Source organism: Labrus bergylta, chromosome 2 (genome assembly GCF_963930695.1).
Source record: "Labrus bergylta chromosome 2, fLabBer1.1, whole genome shotgun sequence".
Lineage (NCBI taxonomy): Eukaryota > Metazoa > Chordata > Actinopteri > Labriformes > Labridae > Labrus > Labrus bergylta.
In genome coordinates, this window is record NC_089196.1 from 573583 (window position 1) to 590000 (window position 16418).

The 16418-nt window shown below is 39.2% G+C and overlaps 1 protein-coding gene across 2 annotated transcripts; it reads right to left on the bottom strand.

Moving 5' to 3' along the window:
• Positions 1-6131: 6131 nt before the first annotated feature.
• Positions 6132-13200, bottom strand: LOC136181332 (G patch domain-containing protein 4-like). 2 transcript variants are annotated; one of them, XM_065962605.1, is made up of 6 exons: positions 12805-13200; positions 10285-12307; positions 9516-9623; positions 8249-8362; positions 7877-7993; positions 6132-7240 (listed from the first exon to the last, which is right to left on the bottom strand). In XM_065962605.1, exons 2-6 carry the CDS (start codon positions 10853-10855, stop codon positions 7056-7058), a joined length of 1095 nt encoding a protein of 364 aa, XP_065818677.1. In that variant the 5' UTR covers positions 10856-12307; positions 12805-13200; the 3' UTR covers positions 6132-7055. The 2 variants fall into 2 exon arrangements, with proteins under 2 accessions (XP_065818677.1, XP_065818681.1); XM_065962609.1 differs by lacking the exon at positions 12805-13200 and adding an exon at positions 10020-10059 and having other exon boundaries at positions 10285-10447.
• Between the last annotated feature and the right edge of the window lie 3218 nt (positions 13201-16418).

The following is a 16418-nucleotide window of genomic DNA, read 5'->3' on the forward strand; positions in this document are numbered from 1 at the left end:
TTACTAGTTAACATGTAGGACTTTTTGCCTTCTACTAGTTTACTAGTCAGTCTTTCAACGTTCTACGAGTAAACTAGTGCGGCCAAAGACTTCACTAGTACAGGAAACTGAGCTTTGATATCAAGGATATCTATTAAATCTTCAATCAGCTTTCCATAAGTTGACATCTGTGTTCAACTAGTTAACTAGTAAAGGGTTAAGTGTTCAGCATGTAAACTTGTCAAATTATATCATTCAACTAGTTTACTAGTCGAAAGTAAATGTCCACTAGTATGCTGTTTTGTCTGCAACTAGTTTACTAGTGGCACACCAAGTCTTCAACTAGTTTACTAGTGAGGCCAAAAAGACACCAGCTAGTTTTAGTAGTGGACAAAAAGGCACTTACTAGTTTACTCGTAAAACTGTATATGGCTTTACTAGTGAACTAATAAGGTTAAAACCACCCTCAGTAGTGTGACTAGTTGACATTTTAGCTACTACATGTTAACTAGTAAACGTTTCCGAGCCTCACTAGTTAACTAGTAGGTTTAAAAATATTCCAACTAGTGTTACTAGTTTACACATTTTATCTTACTAGTGACCTAGAAAGGTAAAATACATCTTCACTAGTGTTACTAGTTACCATTATGAGATTAACTAGTTAGCATTTGTGTTGAGCAAACAAAAATTAAAACTACTCAACTCACCAAAACACAACTTGATGTCTGCTTTGCTTAAAATGAGAATGTTCACGACAAATACATTTCTTTAGAAGAATTACTTCAGGATACAACTCTGGATTAAAGCAACAAACTAGTTCATTAAGAAAGTCGCCCTGGCTGCATCATTATGTTCAACAACATAACAACATAAACTAAGCCACAGCTTGCTGTCTGTTTTGAAAAAACAACAAGCAAGAAAAGTAAATCTTCAAAAGAAAAGACAATTTTTCTCAAGATTAAAAATTCGGATTACTGTGCATTTACAGTGCAATAAAGATGGTTTAGTGAAGGCCTCACACGGGGCACCATTTGTTGGGATTGTATCAAGTCAACTTTGGTTATATTCTTTAATAATTATACTTAATTATTAATAATATAAATAAAATATCATTAAACTATGTTTAATCTCGTTTTGGGACACCAACCTGTAACCAGGTAAATATAACCAAAATATCACTCAAATCAGTCTCAAATTAGTTATTTAATTACTAATATTATTAATAATGAATAACTATATTTAATAAATTGAAGGCGTGAAATCCGTATACAAAGCCTTCGCACCCAGCTTACATCACAATGTAAATACACCAGTAATCACAAACAACTGCTCTCTTAAATTATAACAGAATTTATTTAAACAAAGCAACACCAAAATCAATGAACTCAATTAAACAAATAACTATTATAAACTAATCTAAGCAACAAACATTATCAAGCAAGGCTTGTGGATGAGGTGTAAATGTGTGTGTGTGTGTGTGTGTGTGTGTAGATGAGTGTGTATGTAGATGAGAGAGAGAGAGAGAGATGGTGGAGAGAGACAATGCACCATGTGGCTTCGTCACATGTTGACAAAATGGTGGACAACAAAGGAAGCCGTGTGGCTACCTTTTGAAATAGTTTGAGCTCTCTGAGCTGAGTTCAGTAACTGTTACTTAAACACCAGAAAGCCAGTGGCCGGACTTTGATTCAACGGCGGGTACACTGGTCTTTCTGATTGTGAAAGCCGTTGACTGAAGGTAAACTAGCATAGCATTACATACATAGACGAACACAGCAGTTCATTACAATAAAACAAATGCAGCAGCTTACAACAGATAATAAACAGAATGTGACATCTCGTCAACAATGATGCATAATTGTCAGTGGTTATAAAAGAAACATAACTATTTCTGAAACTATTTCTGCCCAGACCAAAGCTCTTACTTGGGGTAACTCCTGGTGACTGTTGCAAAGTTGGTTAAATCGTCACTCTGTTGAATGTTAAATCAACAGATTCAGGCAGGTTTCCTTCGTGGCAGATGTAGGAGGAGGGTAGCAGGATTCAGATCTTCGACCAGAGTGCTGCTCTATAGGGTCTTCTGGTTGCAGGAGCCGAGTTCTTTATGTGTCCTTGTGGATTCAGGGATCAGTGGGCTTCCTTCAGCACTCCTGTCTAGATGGTTCAATGACGTCTTACGAAAAATCAAAAAGGAAAGAAACTCTTCTTTTTGCTCGAACCTGATAGCATCTGATTGCGCCCAAAACTCCTAAAAATATGCCGTGGAAGTAGTCAACTGAATCCTCTGATGCTTGAATTCAGCATGTGAAGAGCTACCTATACTGAGCAACCTCCGCTCTGGAGTTTTAACCTATGTAAGCCAAGAGGAGGAAAGGCTTTGTCTCGAATGCTGGAGTCCATCATATGGAGAGGGTATCCTCTGATGTCGGCAGACCACACTTGAAGAGAAGGAAACAATGCCTTACGATTGCTTTTAAAGACTGGAGCTGCCTGTGGATTTACCTCAGGCCTCCTCCAATGAGGATAGAGAATTCAGACACCCCCCCCCACTTTTCACACCTATTCATTGGTTTCTGTTGGGGGGTTGCTGGGCTAAGACCCCTTTGTTCAGTTCCCTCCAAAATACTCTAGTCAGGCTTGAGAACTGTAATACAGGCCTGAGTCCTTTGTCCCATGCACATGGCTGAGGCCCAACAGTGTCTAACTAGTTAACTAGTAAAATGAAAACAGATATCGACTAGTAAGCTAGTTCTAATCCTGCAATCCAACTAGTTGACTAGTGTGCAATATGTAAATGCATATTTGCTTAGTTTGCGCTAGTTTACTAGTAAAATATTTAAGTCTCACTAGTTAAGTAGTACGACTTGTAAAAATGATACTAGTGCAACTAGTGGACATTTGTTCTCTTACTAGTTAACTAGTGAACATTTAGAGCCGCACTAGTTAACTAGTAAGACTAATAAAGCCATCTCTAGTACAACTAGTGGACCTTTCTGCTCTTACTAGTTAACTTGTAAAACCTTTTTATCCTAACTAGTTACCTAGTATGGTCCATATATATTCCTTTCTATCTTACCAGTGGACATTTTGGCTCTTACTAGTTAACTAGTAAACATGTTTAGGTGCACTAGTTAACTAGTAGACACACAATTTTTTGTACTAGTAGATATTTTGCACCTTACTAGTTAACATGTAGGAATTTTTGCCTTCTACTAGTTTACTAGTAAGTCTTTCAACGTTCTACTAGTAAACTAGTGCGGCCAAAGACTTCACTAGTACAGGAAACTGAGTTTTGATATCAAGGATATCTATTAAATCTTCAATCGGCTTTCCATACCACAACAGACACACAAACACAACACAAACAGACACACAAACACAACACAAACAGACACACACACACACATAGAGACACAAAAACAGACACACACACACACATAGAGACACAAAAACAGACACACACACACACACATAGAGACACACACACACACACACACACATAGAGACACACACACACACAGAGACACAAAAACAGACACACACACACACACACACACACACACACACACACACACACACACACACACACACACACACACACACAACACACATACACACACAGAGTCTGTGTCTCTGTGTTGTTGTTGTTGTTGTTGTGTCTTTTTGTCTCTGTGTTGTTGTTGTGTCTTTTTGTTGTGTCTTTGTGTCTCTGTGTTGTTGTGTCTTTGTGTCTCCGTGTTGTGTTGTTGTTGTGTCTTTGTCTTGTTGTGTCTTTGTGCCTGTGTTGTTGTTATGTCTTTGTGTTGTTGTGACTTTTTGTCTCTGTGTTGTTGTGTTGTCGTTGTGTCTTTGTGTTGTTGTGTATCAGTGTTGTGTCGTTGTGTTGTGTCTGTGTTGTTGTGTCTCTGTGTTGTTGTGTCTTTTTGACTGTGTTGTTGTTGTGTCTGTGTCTCTGATGTGTTGTGTCTGTGTCTTTGTGTTGTGTCTGTTGCTGTGTCTTTGTGACGTTGTGTTGTGTCTGTGTTGTTGTTGTTGTGTATCTGTGTTGCGTTGTTGTGTCTCTGTGTCACTGTGTTGTTGTGTATCTGTGTTGTGTTGCTGTGATGTTGTTGTGTCTCTGTGTTGTGTTGTTGTTTCTTTGTGTCATTGTGTTGTGTCTGTGTTGTTGTGTCTTTGTGTTGTGTTGTCTCTGTTGTGTTGTTTTGTGTATTTGTGTATCTGTGTTGTGTCTTTGTGTTGTTGTGTTGTGTCTTTATGTCTCTGTGTTGTCATTGTCTTTTTGTTGTGGCTTTGTGTCTTTGTGTGACACTCTGAGCTAAAAATTGACATTAAACATGTTTTTGAGACATAAAGTGACACTTACCTGTTCTGACTACATTTTCTAACTCAAATTGTTGTTTCAAAAGTAAAAATACTGATAGTAGGAGTAACTCAGATAAAATCAGATGAAACAGCTGTACTTGTAAAAAATGAGCGCAGTTACATTAAACAACATCAAAATCAACATAGTGATCAAATTAAGCGTATCTTGTGAAGCTGAGGTCAAAATTGATATAAAATGTGTTTTTGAGACATAAAGTGACACTTGCAGTGAAAACCTGTTCTTGACTAAATTTTCTAACTCAAAGTGACGTTTCAAAGGAAAAATACTGTTAGGAGTAATTCAGACAAAATAAGATGAAACAGCTTTGCTGGTAAAAAATGAGCGCAGTTACATGAAATAACATCAAAATCAACATTCCCTGAGCAACACAACGCTATTAACAGCTTTAGTAATCAAATTAAGCGTATCTTGTGAAGCTGAGCTCAAAATTGACATAAAACATGTTTTTGAGACATAAAGTGATACTTACAGTGAATACCTGTCGTAGCGTTCTGGAAACCTTGGTGGTTGCCACTATATCGACCATGGGCTTTCCAACGGTACCACCCACGAGTCTCTACGACGTCGGGTTGGGTCTGTAGGGGCTAAATTTTAATTATTTTTAATTTTTCCAAATTTGTAACTTTGGAACGGAAGGTCGTAGAGTCTCAGGGATAAGACCAGCGTTCAGCGTACCCGAATTATGGCAGACGGATGTGTTTTTGGAGTCTCTCCGTAATCAGGGTCAGGAGTTATAGGTGAAAAGGTCGCCCATGTGAAATGATAGTAAGTGAAAATTGGGTAGGGGGTTAGGGAAAAGGGGGTATTAACCGACGTGCTACCCCCTAGCACGTTGAAAATTTCTAATAACTTTTGATTGGTTGGTCGCATAGATTTGGAACCAAGATGCTACCCCCCAAAAAGGGGCATGGCCTAGCCAACGGTACCACCCTCGAGTCTCTATGACGTCGGGAAGTGCTCAAAGTTGATTGGTCGGACTTTGTTTTGGCCACATCTTGGGAACGGAAGATCGTAGAGACTCAGGGACAAGTCATGCGTGTTCAGTGTACCCGAATTATGGCAGATGGAGTCTGGACGTACCGTTGTGGAGTTATGACCTTAAACGTCTTACCCGAATGACTAAGTGTTTTGTTAAAAAAAAGTTCCCCCAGAAAGTATTTAGGAGCACGTTTCAGGCCATTTGGAGTCGATAAGTATATGTAATACAATTAAAAATTTTCCATACTTTTTTTCCCGCTAGGTGGCGCTATCTCCGCCAAATTATAGAAACGAGTAGCTGGGCTCAGTCCGACTCTGGATCCGTCAGAACCAGGTGTCTAGCACCTTCCTGGGCAAAGTTATGAACTTAAAACCAATTGAATTACAAATGTTGACATTGAAGTTCCCAACTCCTGAACAGTGATAGTTATTAACCTGAATTTTTGTGTGTGTGTGTTTCAGACCTACCTGCATTGGATCCGACGGTTCTAGGAGGAGGTGCAAGTGTTTTGGTGAAATGGTCAGGTTTAGTAGAAAGGTCAGGGTAAGGCTTATGAAGAAAGGTAAGTATGGGGACAGAAAGGTAAGTATGGGGACTCTTTGGTTTGGTCTCTTGGATCCTTGGGATTCTCCAGAATAGCTCTACCTAGTAGTGTTTACTCCTGCCTACGACACAGGAGTAAGCACTACTGGGTAGAGCTATTCTGGAGAATCCCAAGGACCCAGGAGGCACTCAAGCCCTCACGCCACGTCGAGGCAGAGTCCATGTGAGGGTTTTTTTTAGGGGTAGGGTAGGGTTGTCTTTAGGGTTAGGGTTAACCCCTAACACAAACACAGAGACACACAAACGGACACACACACACACACACACAAACAGACACAGAGACACACACAACACACACACAAACACAGACACACACAAACAGACACACAAACACAGCCACACACAAACACAGCCACACACACACACACACACACACGCACACACGCACACAAACACACATACAGAATCACATATACACAAAACACAGACACACAACACACACAGACAGACGCACACAGAGACACACACACACACACATGCACAGACACACACACACAAACACACAGACACCCACACACACAAAAAACATACACAGAGACCCACGCACAGGCACCCACACACAGGCACACAGGCACACACACACACACTTTTTTTCCTTACAGCCCCTTAGGAAGAGCCCGGACGGCTCGAAACGTTGTGCCCCTGATAATGCACTTTTAGCAAATAAACATGTTTATATTTGGGAGCTTTAGTCTTGCGAGTCCTTTTTTGCATCTGTAGTATTTTTCCGACTCAGCACCTAACTAAGTGATGTGCGTGTGTTTTTTGACTTTTACAACTACACATAGTATATTTTACTAAAAATTGTAATGTAACAACTAAAACTAAAAATGTAACTACACATGATGTAATTACTTTAATGTAATAAAAGCTCATAATGTTATAACCTGAACATACTACAAAACAATGAACGCATTACATTACAACAGTGTAATGTGCATGATGAAATAAGCTACAACATAATGAGAAAGTTATATTATAAAGTAAGCCAAAGTGTTGTCATTTTGAGAAAACAGCATAAAAAAAACTGCTGCATGCTTAGTTTACAATGTTATAATTTCCTCATTCACTGAAACACTTTCACTCTATTTTTCTTCGCAGAGCAGAAATTCAATTTTTAAAGTATTTCACTGCCCTCCAGTCTCTGCTCTTCTGGGCTTGAGGTTCTGCATCGATGCAGCGCTGGCAGTCCTCCTTCCCTGGGACTTGGTTCATCACAATGAATTTCTTTAAATGTCTTTGTACTGCAGCACATCCTTCTGGTGTCCAGTTTCTTTTAACAGCAGTTTGTTTACCTAAACGGGCATAAAAAGGACAAGTTACAGAGTTTTGAAAACTTTAAATCATAACTAGAACTGAAATACTATCAGATTGATTCAACTGGTCATCCAATGAAGTACTGACTTGGTTGAGAGACCATACAGGACTCTCCCACAGTCAGAAAAATATACACAGTTTAACCAAACATTAACTAAATGGGTGCCTTATACCTCTTTTGCACACAAGTGTCACAGAACTACAACCTAATAAAGACCAAGTGATGGAGGTCTTTTAAAGTTAGCTTATCCATGGCTTAGTCAACCCTAGATTTAAAATATTACCGTAAAATCTGGTGTATAAGACGCACTTTTAATACCTATTTTTTCGTCTTAAAAGTTGGCTGTGTCTTATACACCGGTGCGACCAATATACCAGTATAAAATACTGAAACACGCGCTGTCATTACAGCGGGTGCAGCAGCCACTAACTGCAACCTGACGTGCTTAAAACCCATCCCCATTCAGTGTGTATTGAAAGCTGAGTGCACGCTGTGCTGGAAAAGACGGCGACACTGACCAGGCTGGCTGTGCGACTTTTTTCACATCTTTTCCCCCTCACAAGGTCACAACCATGCATTTACAGAAAACAGTGGTATATTGTGCTGTACTTACCTCTCTTTTTTTCAAACTTCCTCCTCTGGTTTTGGGCAGACGCTGTAGAGGTGCTTTCTAGTAGTGATGCGGTGCTGGCCTCATCTTCTGACCCCTGGGCTTCTGCCACCCTGGCATCTGGTAACAGAAAATAGTTTAAACAAATAAATGAGACAGCTATTGATTAAAATATGAAATATGACTATGAAGTAGCTCTCAGTAAGCTGGCTGCATTTTGATCTTTGTCATGTATACCTTGATTGGTCATAGTGACAACTATAAAATTGTAGTAATAGAGAGTAAAGATTTTATACAACTATATAATTTGTACATGGTTCCTGTGTCTTTTACAGATAAATGGACAGAATTTGTACATTATTCTTCTCAGCTCACCTCTAGTTTTTGCAGAGCTTCTCTGGTTTCGGGCAGATGCTGCAGAGGTGCTGTCTGGCAGTGACATCACACTGTCCTCATCTTCTGACTCCGGTGCCTCTGTAATGCTAGCAACTAGGTACAAAGAGAGGCCATTTTTAAAAAGCAACCGTGCAATGAGGCCACTGAGACCTTGCAAGACAATGAGTACACTGACTGGGAAGTGAGAATCCAGGACCACTAACAATTTGAAAGACACAAAAAGGAAATCAGTCTTTGCTTCAGGCAACAGGACTGAGGCTGAACTTATTCAAGGCAGGCTAAATAATGAAATAAGACAGGAATTATAAGACAAAGGTTTTCCAAGAGGCCAAAACCAGGGATGTCTTGAAAGGTGTCAAGACATTTGCTGGCTTTCCAAACACTGAAGTCCAACCTACGCACAGCTGCAAACTGGAGTGGGAGGAACTGAGTACCAACCTTACACTGATATATGTAGAGTTTTCGCCCAAGGGATATTGAGGGGGTGCTCAAGAGAATACATGCAAATAAAGCCCCTGTGCCTGACATTAAAGCAGACGCCTTTTTGGAGCTCCACTATAACTGACACTGGCGGTAAAAGGCAGTAAAACTAAGCATGTTTAAGAGTGTAGATATCTTGGCAACCCCATCAACGACAAGCTTATTTTGAAGAGCAGCAGTAAACTGTTATTCTAGAGTTTCTGGGCCAGCCAAAAGTATTCTGAGTTTTCTACAGATGCTTTGAGGAACCTTTAACAACCCAGTGTGGTTTGGAGCAATAAGTGCTGAACTGAATCCCTTGAACAAGATTGTGAGGACAAGGAACAAGATCATCAGACAGGGACAGGAGCCTCTCAGCAGCATCCACAAGAGACTTACAGGAAGACCTTATAAATTGCAGTAGAAAACGCATACCTAACACCCACTAGGCCCCCATGTCCTCTGTACATCTATATAGGTCCTTGTCACTCAGACTAAAAGGGTTTCTCCCCTCTACCCTTAAGCCCACTGCTAACAACACACTAACCTTTGCACCTACTTATACACCATTATTGTCAGGAGGGCTGTTGTAGAAATGTGCATTTATTTCTTATGAATAGTGTTTTTCTAAGGTCCTTTAAGAATTTTACAAACACAACATATGCCATTGATGACCTGAGTCATAATTGGTTTGTGTTTGTTGAATTTGTTTTGTCTGTAAACTGTGTCAACCAAGTTCCTCATTGAAAATAAAATAGCACTAACTGAACAGACTTGAGATGTTTACCTCTCTTTTTCGCAAACTTCCTCCTCTGGTTTTGGGCAAAGCTGCTTTCTTGTAGTGTTGTGGTGCTGGTCTCATCTTCCGACCCCTGGACATCTGCCATACTGGCATCTGGTAACAGAAAATAGTTAAAACAAATAAATGAGACAGAAGTAGCTTTCAATAAGCTGGCTGCATTTGATCCTTTTCTTTCATGATAATTTAGTATATAACGTGAAACTAAGGTGACTGAGAAAGTTGTGCAAACTCTTCTAATTTGACAGATGGGGAGTTTAAAATATAACAAATACATTTTTTCAAAATTAAAGATTCTATAAAAGTCACCAAATATATGAATGCTCTAAATGTTGTGTGATAAGATAGTCACTTTTCCAAATGTGCATTCCCAAAAATTAACAATAAGTAGGGGAACCTGTTGTCATTGCATAGCCAAAGAAAACTGTTACAAATATTACAATCCAATAATTGATCATTCATAACCAGTGTAAAACAATGCTTCACACATACCTTCCATGACCTCTTGTGAACAGGCCTCAATTTCAACAGTCTGTGAAATGTGTATTGACAAAATACTGTATGAATGAGTTGGACAGATGAAAGTGTAGTGATTCACCTCTGACAATCAAGAGTACAACAAGGGAAACATAAACAGCTGGACTGATTAAATAAATAGTTGAATTTAAATTGCGCTGTTATAGTCAAACTCTAACCACTACAAACTTGCTCTGTTCAAACCTTTATCTTTGCATTAAAATATATTATGACTAAGTACCGTTTGGATCAATGTGAATTTCATCCAGGCTCTTTCCTTTGTATTTTCCGAGCTGTCCCTGTTCCAATGCCAGGAGAACTTTGCTTATCTTGGCGAGCTGTAGGGTCCCCTCTGGAAGGCGGTAGTGCTTTCTGTGTACATCAATGTTATGCCCAAGGAAATCTGCCAGCTGGTCAAGTTCTGTGTTCTTCAGATTCAGTACAGTAGAGAGCGTTGCAATTTGTTTCCTGAGTTTTGTTGAGGTTAGAGCTTTGGGATTTTTGATATCACTACATTCATGCACTAACTGTCTTATGCAGTCAGAACCCCTGAGGTGGTGGACAGAATGAGGCAATGCAAACAAGAAACCATTTTCAGTCAGTACCCCACATTCTTCTCGCTTCTCAACCAGAGTATCAAGAGATTCCCTCATGAGTGTAGTGAGGAGAACAGGAACTTTCCTTCCTCTCTTTCCAACTATGGTTATCCGGACAAAATGTTTGCAAAGCTTCTGCTCCAGTTCTGTAAGGGCCAAGTTAACATCTTCATGCGTTTCTGATTGGTCTCTGGACAAGTACACAGACAAGGGCATTTTGGATACTTCTCCTTCTCTCCGGCGGTTGAAGAGAATTACTTGCTCCACAGGGTCACTTTTGTCAGGTCTTTCCAGTTCGAGGGGGAAACCTCTTCTTTCAAGGCATCCAAGTGTTGCTGTTGTTTTTCAGACAGCTGGGAATGAAGTCTTTGGACATCCTGTGTGAATGGTAAGAGCTGAGGACAATTCCACTTAGACTGGTGGAGCTGAATCAGTGCTTGGCTTGCAATGTCAAATTTCCAACTTTCTTGGTAGAGCTGAGCAAATTCCTCAGCACCTTTGACAATTTCTTTATCTCTGGCCTTCAATCCTTCTGACTTCACAAACATGGCCAAAGCATGTAAGCTGTGTCCAACTTTTCTGGCCAGTGATGGACATTTATATTTGCCTGTTTCATCACTGAAGCCAGCTAAGCATCTTGCGGCAGTTACAACATGAACATACTTCTCAGGTTTTATGAGTTCTTTTATAGTCTTTACTGGTGCAACTTTTTTTGCAGCCACAATCAGCCTGCCAAGCTCCCTCAGCTTTTGTCGGATATATTGATGTTGGCTGATTACTCTTTCGTTCTTCTTGAACAGTCTGTAGCCGTACTCCAGAATGCAGCTGTCTTGCTTACAGCTAATGCAATCTTGTCTTGATTCATGTCATTCAAGAACTTCCAGTATGCATCACTAAATCCAGGTGGAGCGCGTTCAGCAAAAGCACACAGTGCCTGGACCCTTGTTTTACCTGGTTTAGATTTTTTTTCCTGAGGCTTGAATTTGCAAACCTGAAAGTGTCGCCACAGCACTCTTTTTGTAAATAGTCCATAGCAGTACACACAATGTAGAAATTCTTGTCCCTCAGTCTTTTTCTTTGGTTGTTTGAAAGGAATGAGCTTTCCTTTCTGGCTCTCGAAAGCATTGGTGTTATGTTCAAAGTTTCCTTTGTTTCTAATGAAATCTAAGTGCAGTCGTCTTTCTTTGAAGTTGTTTGGTAGACTGAACGCTTTTGTGACATCAATTTCATCATTGTGCATACGCAACAAATGTCTCAACATTTTTTGAACTACTTTTTTACAATAAAAGCAGTGATGCTTCTTGTTGTAGAGTCTTGAACCATCCTCCTTCTTCAAAACTGGATTCACATAGATGGATGCATTGTTTTCATGGTTTTCAAGGGCATCCTCATCAGCAGGACCGTTGCTTTTTTCAAAGCTGCTGCTTTGACTGGAAGACTCAAACTGGCTCTGACTGGGAGACACAAACTGGATCTGACTGGAGGACTCAGACTGGCTCTGACTGGAAGACTTGCATCTTGTAAGACTAGTAGAAACTTCGTTCATTTAATTGTCATGGGTATTTCCAAGCTGCAGTCACTGTCTGTGCTCTCCTCCATTGGACCTGGAATATACTCTTCTTCGCTGTCTACACTTGAGGCATCTGATCCTACAAGAATCTTTTGAATCTTAAGAAGAAAAAGAAAGCCTAAATTAATAACTCAACCTCCTCCCTACCTTATATATGTTTAAAATGTATTACAGTCTAGGAGGTTTAATACATGCTAAAATTATGTACATTCAGAGTAGGATGAGTAAAATTCAGAGTGCTTTCAGTCAAATAAATTCACATCTATAGAGAAATACTGTTAAGTTACAACAGACTAAGGGACCCACATTTAAAAAGAATTCACTATATCAATATTAAATTTATATTTAAAAAAAGATCTAGCACAAATCTACTACAATATCTGGGTAGATAACTTTAGTGACTTCAAAAATTTAATAAAAATACCTTCAAACACTAAACTTCCTTACAAGAGTAACAGGCATGCTCATGATGATAGTCTTTATGATTGCATCTCTCTATATGCATGTCTGGAACTTTAGTAAAGGAACTTTGTTTTAAGTTTGGGAGGCACTACCCTCAAAGTGATTACCCAAAAAAAGTAATTAGGAGACTTACAGGACAGTAACAGCCTCTCCTTGGCCTTTGTGAAGCCATCTCAGACTTAGATGGGCCCTCTGTCATCACTTGAATCATAGAGGGCATCAGAAAAATCTGGAACTTTTTTCATCTACAAAAAAAGAGTGTGTAGTTATCCTTTTTTGCAAACTATTACAATTAATTACAGTTGACAGATTTAAAGGGGAAAGGTCTGTCACTTAGTTATTTGCATTCAAAGTGTCAGGGCCATACCTGAATGCTTTCTGTCCTTCTCAGCTTTGGAACAACTTCAATGTCTGATTGCACATCGGAATGGTCCTTTGTGGAATCCTCATCATTGAATTCTTCCACATTACTCTCAGTTGAATCACTGAGAGTTTGAGGAAAATCTTGTAATGTATCCAACTGCAAATAAGAGTTATGTTAGGGTAAGTTATCTCTTTTTTGTTTAGATATACAAACCTACATGTTAGAAGTAAATACTCGAAGGTTATGTCAGAATAATGGAGTAAATATATCCCAATTTGTTCGTCAAATGGGGAGGTAAGAATTAAAAAGGCAAACCCTTTGCAGAACTGTACTGAAATTGTTGAGAAAATATGAATGAATGCAATAACAATATTACTACTAAATTGGCAGCACCTACAAAAATCAACACCACGCTCACCAAGTAGAGCAACAGACATGTGCAATGATGCCCATATGACCAATGATATGTATGTCTAACAGTGTAGTTATTAAAAGAGGTGTTCAGTTTGGCAGGGGTTAACCTTTAAGTGAAAACACAGAGCAATAACAAAAAGGCTTTCAGGACGGTAACAGCCTCCACTCACCCTTTGTGAAGCCGTCTCAGACTTAGACTGAGTAGAAGGGCCCTCTGTACTGTCATCACTTGAATCATAGAGGGAATCAGAAAAATCTGGAACTTTTTTCATCTGTGGAGAGTGTTACATTATGGTACAGTTATACAGTTTTGTTTGAATTTATCAAAATCAATTACAGGGAAAAGATTAAAGGGGTAAATGACTGACCAATAAATGATTGGTATTTAAAGTGTCAGGGCCTTCCAGAATGCTTTTTGTCCTTCTGGACTTTGGAACAACTTCATCATAATGTGGACCCAATGGCTGGTCATTTAAACAATTCTCATCAGTTTCATCATTGTCAGAATAATCTACCAGGGATGGTCCTCTGGCAGTAAATTCCTAAACATCATAAAAGACGAAATAATCAGGGTGTTAGAGCATAACAACTCTTATAAACACTGTGGTGCAGTTACTATAAGCAGACAGTACATACTTCACTCTAACTGTGCTGGGCTGGTAGCACCAGTGTTAGTGAATTCGCGGTTATTTGTAATGAGGCTCAGGAAATTAGAAAAGAGCCTTTTTTTTCCCTCCACATGAAAGCCCACATGCTTTGTGAATTAGACGGTGTGGATTTGGCTCCTTTGCACAGGTTCAAAAAGTGCAAAAGTTGCACAATACTTCAGTGCAACAGTCCCTCAGTATAAACAAAAAGCAGAATATATTCCTGGACATAAAAACATTCACAAGTTAGAAATGTTTGCATATGTGATGACATTTTTCTGATGGGCATTAAACTTTGAGCCAAGTAGAATTATTCTTTAAAAACTCTCACAACCTCAAAAAAGAGGCTGCAAAGTTCTTATTCCTAAATGTTTTCTTCATCATGCAGCAGTTTAGAATGTGTAAAATTAGAACTGGGAATACTAATGGTAAATTTAAAAAAGTGAGAGGAGTCACCCATTGATAAACAATCACAGAAAGAAAGCTCCACACAGTGGGCCCCATGAGGGTCATTTTTATAGGTCTCCCTATCTTGACATCAAAAAAGAGGCCCAAAAAGGGATCTCACTTCAAAATATTTTCGTCACCATGCAGTTGCTCATAAAGTGCATTATTTGTACTGTGAAACGCTTAGTTTGTATAGTGAGAAGTGTTGTCCTGTAGGTTAACAGTCACTGACAGAGAGGTCCATACGGAGGGCCCAATGAGGACATTGTGTGTGTGTGTGTGTGTGTGTGTGTGTGTGTGTGTGTGTGTGTGTGTGTGTGTGTGTGTGTGGAAGAGAAAAGTTGGAAAAAACTCTTGCAGGAAGAGTAATATAGAGGGCCCCATGAAGACATGCACAGGAACATGTGAGTGTGTATCACGAGTTAGCTGACCAAATGGAAGTCAAATAGAAACTAGTCAGTCAAGTAAATAGTGTACCCTGTACCAGAACTCAACCACATTCATTCTTTCAATTACCTTTGGGCTAGCATCCTCATCCTCATCATGGGAAGACAGATTAACAGGAAGAACATCGGTCTCTTCTTCCACTGCAGGAGTCTGCTTGTATGTCACCTGGTGTTAAGATATATAAAACAAGATGGCAATGAGCTCTGACAGAAATAATAAGTCCAGACACATTTACAGGTCACAAAAGTTTGCTCACATTAAAACCATCTCTGAAACAGCATGTTACTACTCTTTATCAAGAATTAATGATAAATGTCGCCTCTCTCAATACTTCCTACAACTGTAGCTATATCAGCAACTCTGACAACATGAATCAACTGCAACTGATCAAGTTAAAAAAAAAAAAAAAAAGTGATAAAACTTGCAACTTTGACTGAAAACCTGCACCAGAAAAACAATGCTTATACCTTCCACACAGTTCGGAACTGCATAGTGTTGAGTAAGTTAACATAGATATTTTGTAATGGCATTATCCACATTACTTCATTACCTGTACCCCAGCATAATCTCCCTTTGAATCCTCATGGGAAGTCAGCACTGTAGGGAAGGTGTTTGCTTCTACTGCCACAGCAGAAGCCTTCTTGCTTACAGCCTAGAATTAATATAAACGAGACATGACTTTATGATCCATTTCTATGTAAAAACTCATGTAAAAATGGAAATAGAAGACTGGCCTATTTTTTTGTTCGTAAAGCAGATCTCTTTAGCACCAACACACCACTTATTAAGCGCTGGTTTCAGCCTTGTGTAGACAGTTTCATTGATTAGAATGAAAGCGTGATGCAGCAGTTGCTAAAGGAATGATCTGCATACCCAAGATGTTTAATGTGGACTGCCCACAAATGTACTATAAGATCTTATGGTCTTCAAATACAGCCATTGGCCAGTTTTAGGCACTTCCAATGTCATTATTTTTCTTAGAAAAAAATACTTTCTAGTCTAGTCTATGACTAAGACTATGACTCAAAGATTCTCAATTACGAGACACGTTATGTGAAGTGAACTTAACAACTTTAAAAATCATGTAGGGTGACCAATGCATAATCTAACAAGCTCACCTTTTTACGCCATGGCCATTTTGAATCACCATAGTTGTAATCAAGTTCAGTTCCTATGTTCTTCACCGCAAACAGACACAAATGTGGCCTGTTGTTCACTACAACTTTTTTCATGATGCAGTTTGGAGATTTGTGGTTGTCATTCACTAACCTTCCAAGGGAACCATCTTCTTTGGATGCATCAATACTAAAAGATAAACAAAAACAATACATCAAACTTAGTGCTACTCAAATATTAACTTTTATAAAGTGTCTCTTCACAGTTTGATTTGAAGAGCCACTTAAGATATAGAGCACATTAAGTCTAACA

Bases quoted from the DNA above. Each gene is read 5' to 3' on its own strand.
- LOC136181332 (XM_065962605.1), bottom strand. From the start codon at position 10,855: ATGCCCTTGTCTGTGTACTTGTCCAGAGACCAATCAGAAACGCATGAA. The intron at 7,994-8,248 runs GTGAGCTGAGAA...TTCTGTTACCAG, and splicing joins AAGCTCTGCAAAAACTAGAG to ATGCCAGGGTGGCAGAAGCC. The intron at 7,241-7,876 runs GTAAGTACAGCA...ATGCCCGTTTAG, and splicing joins GAAGTTTGAAAAAAAGAGAG to GTAAACAAACTGCTGTTAAA.